Source organism: Dasypus novemcinctus, chromosome 21, assembly GCF_030445035.2.
Source record: "Dasypus novemcinctus isolate mDasNov1 chromosome 21, mDasNov1.1.hap2, whole genome shotgun sequence".
Taxonomy (NCBI): domain Eukaryota; kingdom Metazoa; phylum Chordata; class Mammalia; order Cingulata; family Dasypodidae; genus Dasypus; species Dasypus novemcinctus.
The window spans coordinates 20,926,334-20,944,618 of record NC_080693.1 but is presented as its reverse complement, the minus strand read 5'-3'; the positions used below and the strand labels follow the sequence as shown (position 1 = coordinate 20,944,618).

Here is an 18,285-nt window from a genome sequence, read left to right as displayed (position 1 = left end):
GAGTTCTTTTGATAATAAGTAACAGAAAATCCTGACTGGCTTGAACATTAAGGAAATTCGTTATCTGTCATAATCTTAAGTCCAAAGACAGGGCTACTTCAAGCACAATATGATTAGAACTCAAGTGCTCATCTCTTGGCTTTGCCTTCATTAATATATTGGCTTCATTTTCAGGGTAGTAACAACTATAGCAGTTTTGAATATTACATCTAGACATGTCAGCCTCCTAAAGAAGAGGCTGTCTTTTCCTGTGTGGCTGTCTTAGGATCAGGGAAACTTCCCTGATATGTCTCTAATATTTTCTCTTGTCTCATTCACTAGAATTGCCTGTATGCCCTTACCTAAAATAGTCACTGGCAGGGAGTATGAGACCACCCTGATCAGCCTATACCAATAGGAACCATTTTTTCGAGGTGTGGATAGAGCTACAGAAAGGAGAGTGGTACCTCAACAAAATCCTGGTTACTTTCGAAAGGAGAGGTGGTTAGGAATGGATGTTTGATAAGCAATCAGCTCTGCCAGCAATGGTTAGGGCTTTTTTTCTGGGTTTTTTGTAGGTCATCTTTTGAGTTACCTACAGATGTTTTCTGTATCTTATGCTTATATATCTTTTTATTCTTTGAGCCATGAGAGTGACAATGAAATGATTAGAAGGATTAATAGAGAATTAGTGGGCAAAGGGGAAGAATTGACCAGATAGTGGGTTGGCATGTTCTGGTATTTGGTTGATTATTAGTAAGGAAGAGCTGTTAGGAGTGATAACCTAGGGGGCAGCTTGGTTGCAGTGTGAGTATAAGACCTGGAGAACCAAATTAAGGCATTTGACTTTTTCAATTTAGAGGGAAAGTACACCAGCTTAATCTGACTTCTCAAGGAATTGAGGAATGGTTTGGTTGGGAAAAACTGAATGAAGCCATCTAAGACCAGCAAAATCTCTCAGTGTGAGATAATTATATGGCTGCATTTATTATAAATAATGTTCATGTACTGCATTAAGTGTTTTAATCTTTACAACCCTATAAAGTAGGAATTATTATTTCCATTTAGTAGTGAGAAAACTGTGGTTGCTAAAAGAAGTCAAGTAGCTTACCAAGGTCATATTGTAATTTTCAAGCCCAGATTTTGAACCTTTGCTTTTCTGATTCCAAGTTTTCTTGTTATAGCACAACTTATATATTTCAAATGAACAAAAATTTAGTACCATTTACATTTTCTTAAGATAAAATACCTTTGAATGGGAACTTCCTTTCCAGTACTTTGAGGTCCACAAGATGTATCTAAAAAATTTACTACTGTGAAAAATGAAAACTGCTTAAATTGAATGGGTGGGGGGAGGGCGTGTGGTTTTTCTTCTTGATTAGTTGCTGTAACACTGTCCGTCAGGCAGCTGAGGGAGTTGCATATTTTCTTTAGACATCATCAAATGCCAAAGCCTAACTAACGGGACAACTTGGATGCTTTAGGAGTTCTGCCATTTTGTTAGCACTAATATGATTCTTCAGTCCACTCCATTAGAACTATTAATTTCACTCTTATTAATTTGTTAAAAATCTTCAAAGGAAGGGGGTGTTTCTGGATCTTTAGGTCCACATTCTATTATTTGTTTGTTTGTTTATTATTTATTTTTTTGAGGTACTGGAACCAGGGATTGAACCCTGGACCTTGTATACAGGAAGCTGACACGTAACCTTTGAGCCACTGAGTTGTGTTTTTTCATTTGTTTGCTTATTGTTTGTTTTTAGGAGGCACTGGGGAATTGAACCCAGGGCCTCTCATGTGGGAAGCAGGCGCTCAAGTGCTTAACCACATCTGTTCCCCCACATTCTATTTTAAGTCTGTAACCTGTGCTGACTGCCGCCTGACCGTAGCTGTTGCTCAAAGGCCCTGTACTGGATGCTTTTTTCTGTTTTTTTGTTTTTGTTTTTTATTTGTTGTTTTGTACTGGATATTTTTAAGCTAGATAAGTCTTTAACTAAATTGTGAGTTTATCATTTGTATACCTTAATATTGTAGCCTTTGTCACGTATTTTAAAATAGCTCAGCAAACTGATAATTTCATATTTCTTAAATTAAGTCTTTTGTATTAACTCTACTGAATTTGAAACAAGTAAATGAATACAAGCATCTTGATGAAACACAATTTCTCATTTTCAGTAGAGAAAAACATAACAAATCTGTTTTATAAACATGACGATATTAAGAGAAAACCTCCATCTATACCTTATGGATTGTTAAGTTGTTGCTGGTAAAAATGACTTTGCTTTGATGATTCTAGTCGTTAAAGTTACCTGTTAAAACAGGAGTAATGATTGCATGTGATAAACGAAGACGTTTTGCTGCTTCTTAGATATCCAAGTTGAAGGACTTATTGTAGTCTGGTTTTTCATTGTTTTAGAATCTAGTTCATTTGATTGATTACTCTTATACTGAATGACTTGTCTCTCTTGCAGATATCAAACCTTCCAATATTCTTCTGGACAGAAGTGGAAATATTAAACTCTGTGACTTTGGCATCAGTGGACAGCTTGTGGATTCCATTGCCAAGACAAGAGATGCTGGGTGTAGGCCATACATGGCAGTAAGTGAAAAGTCCAAGTTTTCTTGCTTAGTAGTCATTGCATAGAGAACCTGTGACCTTTGTTGTTATACTTCTGAGGAACCTGTCATTGGTTATGCAGTTTCATGTCCTGGATTATTTTACTCTCCCCTAAAGACCAAGAGCAAGTTCCATCTTCTCCATAAAGCTTCACAAAATTATCCTAGTGAAAACTCTATGGCATTAATTGTTTTACCCTATTCCTCTTTTTTGGCACTTAGCATTTGTGGTCTTCTCTGGTGATATTTTTGTATTATCTTCAATTCATCTAAGTAACCCAATCATAAGTTCTCAGAAGTTTTCTGTGTATATCTAGCATCTAGTATGCCTTGACTGAAGCAGATAATCAGTACATGTTGATAGTGTGTCCTAAACCACTAAATGATGTTATTTCCAGTTAAGAAAATGGGAGAAGGCTTCAGTTCCTAGCAGAACTCATTATATCTTATAGAATCCGAAGTAGTGTTTGACTCTTGTTAGTTCCTTCTGGATGAACGACACTAACAATTACAAGGATAGAAATCCCCAACATTTCCTAACCTGAAGCCTTGTTCCAGCCAGGGAGAAAAACTACACTGGCCTCACACACATAAACTCATCTTACACCATTTTTTTTTATACTACAGTCTGGATTTTATGTATATTTGAATTTGAAGTTTATTATCTATTTTTAAGCATTTTCCTAGGTTTGGTGTCTTTCTTTAATGTGTTCATGGTTCTTGAAGGACTAGCACACTACTATAAATGGTAATAGATAAGATTTCTCATTCCTGTCAGCAGTCTCTTCAGTCTTCATAGCCTCCTTTAAAACAACTCTTAAAAAAAATTTAGCTTAGAATTGAATACAGTTTTTCTCTCGTGTGTGAAACCAGTGCTATAAACAAATAGAAAAGTTAGAAAAATTATAGGCTATCTATTACAGTTTCTGTGACTTGTTTAAAGATAATTAGGTGTAGTGCTACCCCAAACTTCTCAGTTATTTTAAAGACTTGAATAAATTTTATTTTTGAGATCATTTGAAAGTAAATTTTACATCAACAGTTCTTAATCCATTTATCTGTTCATCGAATAAATTTTATTTTTGAGATCATTTGAAAGTAAATTTTACATCAACAGTTCTTCATTTATTTATCTGTCCATCTGTAAATAAAACAAGAAACAGTATTACATATATTATTTGTATATGTTCCGTTGCCTGTTTATATTTTGGTCATTTATATTTGCAAATTTTCCTTTATTGACAATATATTAGAATTATTGAATTTTTCATTAGCCTTTATTGTTCTGTTTTCTATTTTTACATGTCATCTTTTCTACAAATTAAAACCTAAGAGGTATATGTGTGTGAGTGTTTTCATTTAAGGAATTTGTGGATTTTGGCCAACCAGGCAGATTCTTGTAGGAATTCAGAAGCTCTTGCATTTATTACGAAGTCAAACACCAAGAAATTTACAAAAAATTTAGACAAGGAACGTGTGGGAAATCATATAATTTACATATTTAATAATAATGCCCTGAGAATTAAACATAAACTTTTGTCCTAGGGCTTGTCTGCATACCAAGGTTAGGAAAGTGATTCTGCTGCGAATGATTGGCTAAAATTAGAAAGAAATAAAATTTTAAAATGCCTCAAAAAATGGAATTGCAGGGAAGTGGATTTGGCTCAACTGATAGAGCATCCACCTACCACATGGGAGTTCCAGGGTTCAAACCCAGGGCCTCCTGACCCGTGTAATGAGCTGGCCCATGTATAGCGCTAATGCGCGTAAGGAGTGCTATGCCATGCAGGGGTGTCCCCCACTTACGGGAGCCCCACATACCCCATAAGAGCCTCCCTGTGCAAGAAAAGCTCAGCTATTCCCAGGAGTGGCACTGCACACGTGGAGAACTGATGCAACAAGATGACACAACAAAAAGAAGCACAGATTCCCGGTGCCGCTGACAAGAATGCAAGTGGACACAGAAAAACACAGCGAATCGACACAGAAAGCAGGCAACGAGGGGAAGGGGAGAGAAATAAATAAAAAAAAATGAATCTTTAAAAAAAAAAAAGGAATTGCAGCCCAAATAGAGTAAAATGTTTTGAATTTGGGTAAGTGTTAAAGGAAGAAGCAGGCTTTCAGTTTTAGTGTAGAAATAGGTTTACAGGTCCAGGAGATGTAGGGATTTTCCCCTGCTAACCTTTTTTCAGCTTTGGAGTAAGCAAGCTGATAATAAACTCTCTGCCTCTAATCTTTATTGTACTAAATGAAATATTCCCTTTCAAGGACTATGTAGATGAACAAGAATGTAATCAGCACTGATTTTCAAAAGCCTCCAAGTGGCTTGAGGTCTTTTTTTTTTAAGATTTATTTATTTACTTTATTTTTTTAAATTCCTCCCTCTCCCCCAGATGGTTCTCTTTTCTGCCTGCTCATTGTTTGCTCGTCTTCTAAAGGAGGCATCAGGAACTAAACCCAGGATTTCCCACATAGGAGACAAGTGCCCAGTGGCCTGAGCCACATCTGCTCCCTGCAGGCTGTGGTGTCTGCTGGTTTGTAGCATCTGCTTGTTTTCAGGCATCTGGTCATTGTGGTGGGTGCGACGTCTAGCTCATGGCAGCTGGAGTGGTGTCTGCTCATCTTTAGAAGGCACTGGAACTCGAACCTGGGACCTCCCATGTGGTGGGCAAGCACCCAACTGGTTGAGCCACATCTGCTTCCCTTGAGGTCTTTTATGATCTGTGAATATGGCAGCATTTTTTTTTAGTTAGAAAAGTTGTAGGTTTACGTAAAAGTCATGTAAAAATTACACTTCCATATACCCCTGTTATTGACACTTTGCATTGATGTGGTACCTTTGTTAAAATTGATGAAAGAATATTAAAGTATTACTGTTAACTATGGTCTCTAGTTTGCATGAGGTATATTTTTTCTCATATACTGCCCTATTATTAACACCTTGTAATAATGATGTACTTTTATTATAGTTAATGAAAGAACGTTTTTATTAATATATTTGTATTAACCACACTCATTGTCCACAGTAGGGTTCACTGTGTTGTACAGTCCCATGTTTTATCCTCTAGCTTTCTTTTTAGTAATATACGAAATTGTCCCTCAACCACATTCACACACATAATTCAGTGATGTAATTACACTCACAATAATGTACTACCAACACCTCTATTTCCAAACACTTAAAAATCAAGCTCATTAGAAATTCTGCACAAATTAAGCATCAGCTCCCCATTCTCTCTTCCCATTCTACCTCTAGTGAGCTATATTCTAAATTCTGTTTGCTTATTATAATTAGTTCATATTAGGAAGATCATACATTTGTTCTTTTGTGTCAGGCTTGTTTCAGCCAACATAATGTCCTCAAGGTTCATCCATATCTCAGGACTTCATTCCTTCTTTCAGCTGAATAATATTCTATCATAGGTATTCTATCGGTTGATGGACATTTCCGTTGTTTCCATCTTTGGCAATTATGTATAATGCAACATCAGTGTGCAAATGTCTGTTTGCATCCCTGCTTTCAGTTCTTCTGGGTATATACTTAGCAGCAGGATTGCCAGATCATATGGTAATTCTGCACTTAGCCTCCTGAGGAACCACCAAACAGTCTTCCCACCAACAGTGAATAAGTGTTCCTGTATCTCCACATCCTAACACTTTTAGTTTTCTGTTGCTTTTTTTTTAAAGCGGCCATTTTAGTAGGTATGAAATGATATCTCATTGTGGTTTTGATTTGCATTTCCCTAACAGCTAGTGATGTTAAGCATCTTTTCATGTGTTTTTTAGCCATTTGTATTTCCTCTTCGGAAAAATGACTATTTAAGTCTTTCCCCCACTTTGTAATTGGGTTGTTTGTCTTTGTATTATTGATTTGTAGGATTTCTTTATATATTCTGGATATTAAACCCTTATAGGATATGTGGTTTCCAAGTATTTTCTCCGATTAGTAGGTGGCCTTTTTCTTGACAAAGTCCTTTGAGGCCCCAAATTTTTTAATTTTGAGAAAGTTCCATCCATCTAATTTTTATGTCATTACTTGTGCTTCTTTTTTTAAAGATTTATTTATTTATTTTTATTTCTCCCCGCCCCCCCCCCCATTGTTTGCTCTCTGTGTCCATTCACTGTGTGTTCTTCTGTGTCCACTTGTATTCTCATCAGGTGGCACTGGGGATCTGTCTCTTTTTGTTGAGTCATCTTGCTGCATCAGCTTTCCGTGTGTGTGGCACCACTTCTGGGCAGGCTGTGGTTTCACGCAGGGCAGCTCTCCTTGCACAGGGGCCACTCCTTGCGTGAGGGACACCCTTACGTGGGGGCATCCCTGTGTGGGCCGGCACTCCTTGCGCACATCAGCACTGTGCATTGGCCAACTCATCGTACAGGTCAGGAGGCCCTGGGTATTGAACTTTGGACCTCCTATATGGTAGGCGGATGCTCTATCTCTTGAGCCACATCCACTTCCCTCATTGTGCTTTGGGTGTAATATCTAAGAAACTGTTGTCTATCACAAAATCTTGAAGATGCTTTCTTGTATTTTCTTCTAGGGGTTTTAAGGTCCTTGCCCTTATATTTAGGTCTTTGATCCACTTTGAGTTTATTTTTATAGAAGGATATCCAGTTCTTCCAGTACTGTTTTTTGAAGAAACTGTTCTATCCCTGAGTGAACTTAGCAGCCTTGTCAAATATCTGTTGGGGGGAGCAGATGTAGCTCAAGTGGTTGAGTGCCTTCTTCCTGTGTACAAGGTTCCTGGTTTGATCCCTGGTACCTCCTAAAAACAAACAAACAAACAAAAGAAAACAAATGAGAAAACCCACTCTCATTGGGGAGAGAGTGTAGCTCACTGGTTGAGTGCCTGCTTCCCAAAGAAATGGAAAAAAAAACAAAAAGCAATTGTCAGTGGGGAGTGGATGTAGCTCAGTAGTTGTGTGCCTGCGTCCCATGTATGAGGTCTTGGGTTTTATCCCCAGTATATATATTAATTGGCCATAGATGTGAGAGTCTGCTTCTGAACTCAGAGTTCAATTCCTTTGGTCACTATATCTTTCTTTATGCTAGTACCATGCTATTTTGATGATTGTAGCTTTGAAGTCAGAAAGTGTGAGTCTTCCAACATCATTCTTCTTTTTCAAGATATTTTTGGCTATTTGGAGCTCCTTACCCTTTCAAATAAATTTAATAATTGGCTTTTCCATTTCTGCAAAGTAGGTAGTTCGAATTTTGATAGAGATTTGCATTGAACCTATAAACCAATTCGTGTAGAATTGACATCTTAGTGCTTTTTAGTCTTAAAATCCATGAACACTGAATATCTTTCCATTCATTTAGGTCTTCTTTGGTTTTGTTAAGCAACGTTTTGGGGTTGTCTGTGTACAGATCCTTTACATCCTTGCTTAAATTTATTCCTAGATATTTGATTCTTTTAGTTTCTATTGTACTTGGAAGTTTTTTTCTTGATTTCCTCCTCAAATTGCTCATTACTAGTATATAGAAACACTCCTAATTTTCGCAAGTTCATCTTGTATTTTGCCTCTGCTGAACTCATTAGTTCCAGTAGTTTTTTTTCAGGACTTAATGTAAAAATCATGTCATCTGCAAATAGTGAAAGTTTTACTTCTTCCTTTCCAATTTGGATGCCTTTTCCTTGCCTAATTGTTCTAGCTAGAACTCCTAGTTTTCTAGCACAGTGTTGAATAACAGACTCTTTGACATTTTTATCCAACTTATTCTAGACTTTTAGAAGTCTAGAATAAGTCTAAGCCCACTTAGTTGATCAGATTTATTCAGCTCTACTTTATCTGATTTTTGCCCTGGGTATGTGGTATAAATTTTTTTTTTAAAGATTTTATTTATTTATTTTGTTTATTTCCCCTTCCTCCTGTATTGTCTGCTTCTGTGTCCATTCACTGTGTGTTCTTCTGTGTCCGTTTGTAATCTTGTCAGCAGCAACGGGAATCTGTGTCTCTTTTTTGTTGCATCATCTTGCCGCATCAGCTCTCCATGTGTGCAACGCCACTCCTGGGCAGGCTATGCTTTTTTTGCGCAGGGTGGCTCTCCTTGAGGGGCGTAGTCCTTGCGTGTGGGGCTCCCCTACGCAGGGGACACCCCTGGGTGGTATGGCACTCCTTGTGCACATTAGCACTGTGCATGGGCCAGCTCACCACATGGGTCAGGAGGCCCTGGGTTTGAACCTTGGACCTCCCATGTGATAGGTGGACCCTCTGTCAGTGGAGCCACATTCTGCTTCCCTGTGGTACAACTTTTAAAATTACTCTGTACAGTTGTTCCATGGCCAGAAGAGTATTTCTTCTTTGGGAATCTTGATCTGTTTTGTTTGTTTTTATTTTATCTCTGTAGTTTTTCGTTTTTGTTTGGTTTTTGTTTTTGTTTTTTACCTCTCCTTTCACTGCCTCTAGCTGCTTTTTCCTGGAGTCACCCAGAGAGTACTTTCTCAAGTCAGTATTTCCCAAATAAAATAGAGACAGAGACCCACAAAAAGGGTTCAGGTCAGTTCCAAAGGGCCTTGGGGAGAGGATCTGTCAGGAAAGATGCCATAATAAAGCTTTTTTTGTTGGGTCCCCGAAGGTGTACTTTCCTGTCCTGCTCAGCAGATGGCAGTCTTCAGCAGACTGTTCCCTGCAGCTCCCCAAGGAGGCAGTGTGTCTTTAAACCTCCACTGGCGCCATCTCTGTTGGGAGTAGTGGGGAAACAATGGGAGATCAGAGCTGGGACACAGAGATCTAAATCTGCCAATCAAAAGCTGTGATAAGTGCTTGGCTGTGTCCCACTCAGTTCTTGGGGAGGAGGGTTTCCACATCCCTCTCCATCCACAGCCACCAGCCAGGGACTGGACCCAAGGCTCCTCTTCTTGAGAGTTGGGGCTGGGCACTGGCCACCTCGGCCGAGTGAGTTACTCACATTTTTGAAAATCCAGTTTCTCAGTTTCTTCATTGAGCTCTTCACCAGATGCTGCACAGTGCTCCATTGGCTTCTAGAGCCCCAGAACAGTTGTTTTTGACAGTGTCTACCTGTCTACTAGCTGTTTTTGTGGGAGGAGTGAGTCATGGAGCTCCCTACTCCACCATCTTCCCAGGAAATTCTCCCTGTGGTACCATTTTTGAGAGATAGAAATGTATATTGTCTTTGTTGAGATTTATACTTTTTCTTCAGTCTACAGGAATTATGAATACTTATTAGGCCATTTAACAAATAGTTAATATACAATAAAAACATAAATTTTTCCATAAACCTGTTATTAGCACTTTGCCACCTTTGGCAACTCCTCCTCCCTAATCTCCATTTATTCAAGATGTCTTAATACTCCTTCCTAATATTTTTCTTTCAGATCGGCCATATATATTCTTCTTTCCATGAAGTTTATTGTCGACTATAAACTCTAGTGTTTTCTCTTCTTTCATTTTCTCTTGATCTCATTCAGTGGGTTCTTTTATGCCTATCACTCTACTTAAACTGCTGTTGTCAGAGTGAAGAATATTTTCTATTGTCTTAGTTTCCTGGCTGCTAAGACAAATGCCTTGCAATGGCTTTTCTTAACAACAGGAATTTATTGGCTTATTGTTTCAGAGGCTAGAAGGCTTGCTTCCTCCCAGGTCAGTTTCATTCTGGCTGGCTCATAACCCTTGGGATTTTTTGGCCTTTCCATCACATGTGATGGCTACTTTCTCTTTTGGGTTCCTTTGACTTCTGGCTCCTCCTGGAGGCTCTGTTTTGTTTGTTTTTTTTTAAGATTTATTTATTTATTTATTTCTCTCCCCTTCCCCCCACCCCGCCCCGGTTGTCTGTTCTCTGTGTCTATTTGCTGCGTCGTCTTCTTTGTCTGCTTCTGTTGTTGTCAGCGGCATGAGAATCTGTGTTTCTTTTTTTGTTGTTGCGTCATCTTGTTGTGTCAGCTCTCCGTGTGTACGGCACCATTCTTGGGCAGGCTGCACTTTCTTTCGTGCTGGGCGGCTCTCCTTACGAGGCGCACTCCTTGTGCGTGGGGCTCCCCTACGCGGGGACACCCCTGCGTGGCAGGTCCCTCCTTGTGCGCATCAGCAGTGCGCATGGGCCAGCTCCACATGGGTCAAGGAGGCCCGGGGTTTGAACTGTGGACCTCCCATGTGGTAGACGGATGCCCTAACCACTGGGCCAAGTCCACTTCCGAGGAGGCTCTGTTTTTATTAGGCTTCCAGTAATAGGATGAACATCCATCCTGATTTGGTTGGCCATACTTTACCTAAAGATAGCATCTTCAAAGGTTCTATTTACAATGGATTCACACACACAGGAATGGGGTTAAGATTAAGAATATATATTTTTCTGGGGTACATAATTCATCCTACCCTATCTATGTTGCCATATCTGTAATGGTCAATTCATAGTCATAATATTCCTTGACCTTCCCTGCAATGTTTAAAATACTGTATTCTTGAAACACTTTCATCATTTGGTGTCCAAAATATTACCTTTTCTTGGCTCCCTCACTGGCTTGTTCTTCTACCTTGGTTAGCTGGATCCTCAGATTTCTCATCTCTATATGGTAGTGAGCCCCATGACTTGAATATTCAATATCTTTCCTTCTCTTAATGACCCAAATTCCCTTGGTGAGTTCATCTAGTCTTAAGAATGTAAAGACCATCTTTTATTTTGATCAGTTATGTGCTGTGCCTTGCACTTAGTAGATGCTCTGTAATGTATTTTATCTTTTGCACATCTGTGAATTCCAAAATCATATATCTAGCTTCCTCTTTTATTTCACCTTCAAGATTCAATTAGAAATTGCAGATTAACAAGTCTAATACAGACAGGTGATCTCCTGCCATCTCTCTGCTCTCTACAAAATCTGTGAGCTGCCTCCTCTTAGTTCAGTAAATACCAGTATATTTCAGTAAAAAGCAATTCCTGCCTTCCAGTTGCTCAGAACAAAAACCTTGGAGTCATCTTTCAGTCCTTTCTATTTTCTGTGTACCACTTCTGGCCCATTAACAAGTACTATCAGCTTAACTTTTAAGATATACCCAGAACTCATCGTTTCTTAAAATTTCCAGTGCTCAAGGGTTCAGACTACTGGTCTTCCTGTGTATGCCTTTTTTTCCACTGCAGTCTTATTTTCAACAGAGCAGCCAGAGGTATACCTTTTAGAACAAGGTGCAGAACTGTGTATATTGCATAGTGCTATTACACACACACATACTTACATAAGGACACACACAGGGTAGGAAATGGTAGTTGTCTCTGGGTGGCTAGGGGATCATGGTGGGAAGATGATTAAATTTTTGCTCATATGCTTTTGTGTCTTTAGATTATGTATTGTGCCTATATTAAATATAAAATAATGCCTGATAATAGCCATCAAAAATGTAAATAAATAAAAGTGACTGGATAAAATACATGCCTAAACAACAGCTACATCTGAGTATTTTATTTATACTAAATAATAACAAATAAAACAGCATAAAGAAAAAAGAACGAGAGCTCTATGTTTCTTCTTAAATTCAGGCTTGCAAAATTCCAGTTCAACTCCTACTCTCAACTTTTCTCTTGATTCACAACTCTTCCTTTTGTAGGTCAAATTATTCTTAGCAAGGAAGCTGTCACTATCTGTGAACTGATGCTATGATAGCCATTTTTAAAAATGACCAGTTCATTTTCAACTTGGTGACTTCACCCCATTCCCTTCTCTCCCCACTTGCCTAAAAAATGGTCGTGTCTCCAGCCTCCCTATAGAATAGGATATTTGAAGAAAGATAATCATCACAATTTATTTAATGTTTGAAAATAGAATTTTGAAAGATTATGTAGGCATGGCAGGGGGCAAGGTGACTGAACCATCACACTGAAAACTAAATCCTTAGGAAGCAGGATTCTGTTTTGTTCCTCAGATTGGATAATCTAAATTGATCTAACTTCAAGTACTGATTCTTTCTTCCACCTGTTCAACTCTGCTGTTGAGCCTTCTGGTGAATGTTTCATTCAGTTATTGTTCAATGCCAGAATTTTCATTTGGTTCTTTTTAAAAATCTATCTTCTGTTGATATTTTCTATTGTATGAGGCATCCTTTCTCTTACCTTGCTTTAGTTCTCTTTAGGCATGGCTCTAGCTCTTTGAACATATTTAAAAAAGCTGAGTTAAAGCCGTTGTCTAATAATATATATAACATCTGGGCTTCCTTGGTGTGTATTTATTGTGTGCATTGTATGTATATTCTTCAGTTTATATGTATTTCTTTTGTTCTTGGGTGGGGGCCATATTTTCTTATTTTTTTGCATGTCTTGTAATTTTTTGTTGAAAACTGCATATTTTAAATAATATAATGTGGCAACTCTGGAAATCAGATTTTTCCCCTCCCCAGGGCTTGTTATTGTTGCTGCTTGTTGTAGATATTATTTGTTTAGTGAGTTTCTGAACGAATTCTTTAAGGTCTTAAAGACCTTTAAAACTGTTCTTTGTTGTGTGTGGCTATTGAAGTCTTTACTCAGTTTACTTAGCTGTCAGGTAATGATTGGACCATGATTGCTCTATAAGCACGTGGTACTAAAAAGGATCACTGTCTTTACCTAGGGCCTGTGTGTGTGTTGGGGCATACAGTTACCACAGTATCCCCTTATTCCTTTAATGTGTACAGGACTTGTAATTCCGTTCTATTTTTAATGTTAGTAAATTTTGTTTAATTTTTTTTTCTTGGCTGGTTTTGCTTGGAACTTAACTTAAAAATCTTTTTAAGTAAACAGTTTTTGTGCTTGTTAATTTTCTCTCTTTTTGCATGTCTCTGTCCTTTTTCATTGATTTCTGTTTTTATTCTTATATTCTTTTTTTTTTAAACTTGCTTTGGTCTTAGTTTGCTCTTTACTTTCTACCTCCTTAAGGTAAAAACTTAGATCATTGTTTTGGACTTTGTTCTTTTCTGGTTTAAGTTTAAAGCATTTTTTTTTAGCAGCAGCCTACATTTTTTATGTTATGTTTTCATTATCTTTTATATTGAAATATTTTGTAATTTCTCTTGTGATTATTTTTCTTTGAGCCATGTTTTATTTAGAAATGTGTTGTTAATTTCCAAATATTTGGTTCCCTAGTTTCCTGACTACTCGTACTTCATTCATTCAAATCTTATTTATTCTTGCCTTTTTTTTTTTTTTTTGGTCCATTTAGTCAATTACTCAGCAAGAGTTCTGTTAAAATCTCCAGCTATAATTGCAGGTTTATCTGTTTTTCCCTTTTGTTCTCTTAGTTTTTGCTGCATGTATTCTATACATCACTTATTAGTTGCGTACACATGGATTGTTATGTCTTTCTGATGAATTGACCCTAATATCATTTCAATATGTCTCTCTTTATCTTCAGTAATATTCTTTCTGTTCAGGATTATTCTGTCTGGTAATAATATAGCCAAACCAACTTTCTTTTATTTGCTCTTTGCATTATGTATCTTCTTTCCTTTTATTTTCAGTCTATTTGTATTTTCATGTTTATGTTGAATCTTTGGTAGATAGAATATATTTATTTGAGTCTTGCCCTTTCATCTACTCTTTAAATTGAAGTTTATAGTCTATTTATAATTAATAATTATTAATAGTCTATTTTTCCCATCAGTTCTTATTCTCTATTTTTCCTTTCTTGCCTCTTTTTGAGTTCTAGAATAGTAGCTTTTATTATTTCATTTTAAATCCTCTGTTTTCTAGGTTCATATTTTTCAGTGATGGCCAGGATTGAGATATGTGCTCTTAATTTATCATAGCCTGCACATATTGATACTGTATCACTTCATGTAAAATATAAACACTTTACAACATTATGATTATTAACATATTTGCACTTGTCTGGGTTACTTTTGGAATATATTATACATCTATATGCATAGAAACTTCTTAATATAGTGTTATAATATTTCCTTTAAACAATTTTAAGATTTTAAAAAATGATTTAATGTTTACTCATGTTTTTCAGTTCCATTGCTGTACTTTTCCTTCTGTTGATTTGGTCTCATTTTTCTTGAGCCTGAGACATTTTTTGCATTTTTTATAGTGCAAGCTTACTGGTTACAAGTCTGTCAACTTCCAATTGCTAAAATGTCTTTATTCCACTTTCCTTATCTGAATTATGATTTTCTGAATATAGACTTGTGGATTGACAGTTTTAGTTTTTCAACATTTTGAATGTGTCATTTCATTGTTTTCTGCCATCCATTGTTTATGATGAAATCAGCCATTTTTAGTATTATCTTACCTCTGTGTGTCTATGTGCTTTTTTCCTCTGGCTGCTTTTTTTATCTTCAGTTTTAACCAGTTTGACTGTGATGTGTTTAGGTATAGTTTTATTTTTATTTCTCTGTCTTGGGTTTTGCTAAGTTTTTTAATGTCTAAGTTGATGTATTTCACCAAATGTGTTTTTATTTTTTGGCCATTATGTCTTCAAATATTTATTCTGGATCAATCTCCTTTCTTTTTCCAGAACTGCAATTTCATATGTGGTAAAGCATTTGATTCTGACAGTTCACTCGTTCTGTATTCATTTTACTTCCTCTTTTCCTTCTCTTTTCTTTTCCTCCCCTTTCCCCCCCTCCCCCCAGTTGTCTGCTTTTTGTGTTCATTCGCTGTGTGTTCTTCTGTGTCTGCTTGTGTCAGCGGCACCTGGAATCTGTGTTTCATTTTGTTGCATAATCTTGCTATGTCAGCTCTCTGTGTGTGGGGCACCACTCCTGGGTGGGCTGTGCTTTTTTTGTGCTGGGTGGCTCTCCTTGTGGGGTGCACTCCTTGCTTGTGGGGCTTCCCTACACAGAGGACACCCCTGCGTGTCACAGCATTCCTTGCGCACATCAGCACTGCGTGAGGGCCAGCTCATACATGGGTCGGAAGGCCCTGGGTTTGAACCTTGGACCTCCCATGTGGTAAGCAGATGCCCTAACCGTTGGGCCAAATCTGCTTCCCTTCTCCTCTTCTAATTCTTTCCTTTCCCATTCACAGTCTGCTCTTAAGCCCATCCTCCTAACTTTTTATTTCATTTATTAGAATTTTCATTCCTAAAATTTCCATTTGGGTCATTTTTTTTTACTTTTTCTTTTTGGCTTGCTTCTCTGTTGTTGCTGAGCTTTCTCTTATGTCACTTATGACTTTCTATTTCTTTTAAGTCCTGGAATTGATTTTTAGTCATTGGTAAGTTCTTACACTAAATTCTAACATCTTAGTCTTTTTAGGGTCTATTTCCATGGAAGACTTTTTCTCTTGACTGTTAGTGACGTTTTCCCAGATGGTTTTGAATGCATATTGGACATTGTGGATCACCTCTTCTAGAGACTTTGGATTTTCTTATCTTCCTTTGAGTGCTGCTTTTTGTTCTGTGAGAGGAAATTCAGTTACTGGCTGATTACCTTGAGTTTGTGAAGGCTTGGTTGAATGCTTTTTTTAGGATTGGAATTTTCAGTTTTTATTATTTATTGGAGAATCCCCAATCCTTTGACATAGTTTTGATTACCAATTTTGTTTTTTTGGTTGGGTGAAATGCTCCTTTAACTCTGCAAAATTTAAATTCCAAACTTTATTTCCCGTGTTATGGACAGCAGTAAGAAATCTCTACTGAGCTCTTTAAACTTCCCTTACTTTCTTGCACAAGGCATTCCATACTTGTCTTATGCTTTCTCTGTCCCAGCTTTTATATCAGCTGTTTCTTCCATTTTGGCCTGGGCCCTTTGCCTCTAGCCAGTCTACCCCACTTAGCCCTGGTTATGTACTGTGTGAAAGTTCTGAACTGCTTACATTTTAAATGACTTTGTTGAAAACCAGGAAGCATCACCTTCTTTCTTAGTATATGTGGGGAAGGTGGTGGGTAAGAATCATAGAGTCAGAGCATTTCTCCCTTTTTTCTCGGGGATTAATTCTCTTTTAATTAATTCTATTTTTAAAGAAGCTTTAGATTACATAAATGTTACATAAAAAATATAAGGGATTCCTGTATGCCCTACTCCCTTCCCTCCCCCCCTCCCCCACGCACTTTCCCACATCAACAACAATCTCTGGGATTAATTTTGATGGACACTGTATTAAGCCTGTTGTGTTAAAATATATCCTTTCTAGGAGTGCTTTGTCTTCCCTGTTTAAAGTTGTTTGTCTTACTCCAAATTTATGTCCTACTCCAATTTATGGCAGCAACCGATGAGGACACATTTGAGGAGGTTCATGACCTCCTTCTTCCTAGAGCCATTATTTATCCAGTGAGCTCACATCATTTTTTCTTCCTGCCATCTACCATAAACCTAATTGTCTTTGGCTTATTAGATGCTTAAACAATGTGTTGGTCTTCAAATTTTTTGTTTGTTTGTTTTCAATGAAAGTCTTTTCTTACTGAACTCTGATAAAGAACCTTGATGAGTTCCTCAGGAGATGCTGTCTTTCTGAAGTAGAGATGGGAATTCTCCCTTCTGACTGCTGAAATCACTTCTTTTTTAAGGCCTTTAACTGATCGGATGAGACATCTCCTATTGCTGAAGGCAGTCTTAGTTGATTGTCAATGTAATCAGCCATGGATGTGGTCAACTCACTGATTTTAAGTCCATGAAATGTCCCCACGGTGCATTTAGTCCAGTGCTTGCTTGACCAGACAACTGTGCACCATTACCTGGCCAATTGACATATGAGCCTCGCCATCACAGACTTCTTTGTGACTTAACCCCATCACACCTTTTAAATCACGCCTACCAATCTTTATTTCTCTACATTATTGTTTGTTTTGGTATTATAAACTTCTCTCCAGGTGCCCCGGTGGTTCAGACCTTATTTATATGTGCTACTTTCCTTGCTTAGAATGTTCAAATTTACTTCTGTCTTCCCTAGGAGGTTGGTTCTCCTTTGTGCTCCTGTAGCTCTTTATTCATTAATCTCTTTAAAACTCTGAGTTGAACTCACTAGACTGTGAGTGCCACTAGGATAGGTACCATCTTATTCCTTCTTGAATATGGGGCATGATAGGTATTTTAAAAACGTCACTCAACACCGGAATTAATGTAAAGCAGAGAGATCTGTTAAATTTTTGCAGTTTTGAATCACAGAACTGGAAATGAGTGGGTATGGTGACTTTGTAAAAGTAGGCTTAGTAATCTTTTATAACTGCTTGATCAGAGATGTGAGAGAAATGTGAGATAAGGTGATTCTAAGACTAAATATGAACAAACAGGATGTTACGAAGACCAAATTGTAGGAGAAGATAATTTCTTTTTGGCAGCTTTTGTCTTTATGTACCTTCAGGACATCCATGTGTACTTAACCCAATAGTCAATAGGAAATTACTTGAAAAGAATAATGGTTTTTCTCTCTTGGTTGAAAATCTGTGATATTCATGTAATGTGTATCTACTCACATTAGAATATTTACATTACCTTATATTTTCTACCATTAGAAACAAAGTAAATAATTTCCAATGAAGAGTCATGTAACACACTACTCATGTTCAAAATAAAATACTTAAACCCCAAAACCAGGTGCTGCTGACAGGCAAGGATTGGAATATAGTCAATTGTTATATTCTTCTGGACATTTCTAACTACAGAAGTTACTGTCAGCCTCAGTTAAGAGTCTATTGTCGGGAAGCGGATTTGGCTCAACTGTAGAGCATCTGCCTACCACATGGGAGGTCCAGGGTTCAAACCCAGGGCCTTCTGACCTGTGTGGTGAGCTGGCCCACATACAGTGCTGATGTGTGCAAGGAG

The 18,285-nt window shown here is 37.6% G+C and overlaps 1 protein-coding gene across 1 annotated transcript in view; it reads left to right on the top strand.

The window, feature by feature from the left end:
* MAP2K4 (mitogen-activated protein kinase kinase 4) overlaps positions 1–18,285 on the top strand; it is a 128,779-nt gene that overhangs the window by 96,732 nt on the left and 13,762 nt on the right. The window contains 1 exon segment of the mRNA XM_058283463.2: positions 2,451–2,578. Within this exon segment, the coding sequence (XP_058139446.1) occupies positions 2,451–2,578 (128 nt within the window).